We start from the raw sequence: 1,789 nt of genomic DNA on the forward strand, positions 1-1,789 counted from the left end.
TGCCACTCGGAAGAAGGGGGTCACTGTAGCTCCTGAAGGCATGACTAGAACCAATGTGTCAGCAATCTGGCCACCCAGAAGGGAAGTCCAGGAAGATAGTCCACAATACAAACTGGGCTGCAGAAACGTAACACGGCTCAGAATAGTTCTTTATATCAGGCTTGGGCTGAAAGCTGTCGACACAAGGGCTGACAAATGTTGTCTTCCAGCAGCTAACAGAAAGCTGATGACGTGCTTTATAGTCCAAGCTGATAACTCTCAGCTGGCAGGGATTCAAGGCTTATCAGCCCTCTGCAAGAGGTGTTTACTCCTCCTGATAGTTTCCAGCTGTGCTCTCTGCCTTGTGACACACTGTTGCTGTGGAGTCAGTGGGGGTTGCCTGCACAGCTCATCTTCTAGTCTGTCCGTCGCTGTCTCTGCTGCCTCAGACCACTGTGCCTTCTCTGACTGCTGTGCCTGCTCTGAAATATCAGCCGGACCTTCCTCAGCCATCTCTTGGGAACTGACAGCCGGGCTCTGCTCCTCAGGCACCCCCTGCATTGGCTGAAAGGCTGTCAGCTTCCCCTTCCTCCTTGCTATCTGAGATCGAGGGTGTGACACGATGTTGCACATGACAAGGAAGTAACAAGGAAGAACCTTTCCCCCATCTTCAGCAGCAGTTCTGTGAGGAACCGTTTTGCAGCAAGTTGTACTTGGAAGTGATTAACTGAATTATAAAAACTAAGGTGAATATTATTGCTAACTATGAAACTATTTGATGGAAAGCATGTGCATATAAGGAAACAATCACTCAGAAGGCATCTGTTCCAGTTTAATTTCTTTGCATTTAACAAGTACACTTAACATTTTGTATCTTTGGTAAAACTATTTTTTTGCTGATTGCTTTCCTTAGAGCAACTTTGATTTCCTTGTTTCTCAAGGTAAATATCATGGGACTGAGGAATGGCGTAATGATGGTGTAGGGTAGGGATATCAATGTGTCATTGTCTAAAACACCAGCGGCATTGGGCTTGAGGTAAATGATGGAGGCAAACCCATAATGCACAATCACGACAATGAGGTGGGAAGCACAGGTGGAGAAAGCTTTCTGCCGACTGTCAGTGGAGGGAATTCGCAAGATGGTGGAAAGGATGAAGACGTATGTCAACATGATGAACAGGAAACTGCCTGCCAGGCCCACAATAGAGATAGCAGTGATGATAACCTCAGCATTGTTGTCATCAGTGCAAGCTAACTTAACCATTGTCCTCATATGACAAAAGAAGTGGTTGATAGTGTTGGAGCCACAGAAGGGCACCCCAAAAACTAGCGCTGTCTCAGTTAGGGATATGAGAAACCCCCCAGTCCACGAGGCAGCTACAAGCCACAGAATCACCCTCACATTCATGAGGATTGGGTAGTGCAGCGGGTGGCATATTGCTAGATATCGGTCATATCCCATTACTGTAAGAACGAGGCAGTTTGTGCCACCTAGTCCAAGGAAGAAAAACATTTGTGCTGCACACCCAGCATAAGAGATTGTTCTACTTTTTACTAGCAGGTCCACCAGCATTCTGGGGATAATGACTAAACTGTAGCATGTTTCAGAAAAGGACAAAACGAAAAGGAAGAAATACATGGGGACATGAAGGCTCCAATCAGTCCCAATGATTACCATTATCAGCAGATTGCCCATCAGGGTAATAATATATGTGAGAAGGAACATGGCAAATAAAACTGTCTGTAGATCTTCAAAACTGGAAAACCCAGCCAGGATAAATGCTGTCACTTGTGTTTGATTCTTCTTCAT

At 45.7% G+C, this 1,789-nt stretch overlaps 1 protein-coding gene across 1 annotated transcript; it reads right to left on the reverse strand.

Moving 5' to 3' along the window:
* Nucleotides 1-826: 826 nt before the first annotated feature.
* Nucleotides 827-1,789, reverse strand: LOC128344015 (olfactory receptor 10X1-like). Its single transcript, XM_053293453.1, has one exon. It carries the CDS (start codon nucleotides 1,787-1,789, stop codon nucleotides 827-829), a length of 963 nt encoding a protein of 320 aa, XP_053149428.1.

Source organism: Hemicordylus capensis, chromosome 2 (assembly GCF_027244095.1).
Source record: "Hemicordylus capensis ecotype Gifberg chromosome 2, rHemCap1.1.pri, whole genome shotgun sequence".
In the NCBI taxonomy this organism is placed as follows: Eukaryota; Metazoa; Chordata; class Lepidosauria; order Squamata; family Cordylidae; genus Hemicordylus; species Hemicordylus capensis.

What these genes read in the sequence shown, in the direction of transcription:
- LOC128344015 (XM_053293453.1), bottom strand. Translation starts at nt 1,789, where the DNA reads ATGAAGAAGAATCAAACACAAGTGACAGCATTTATCCTGGCTGGGTTT.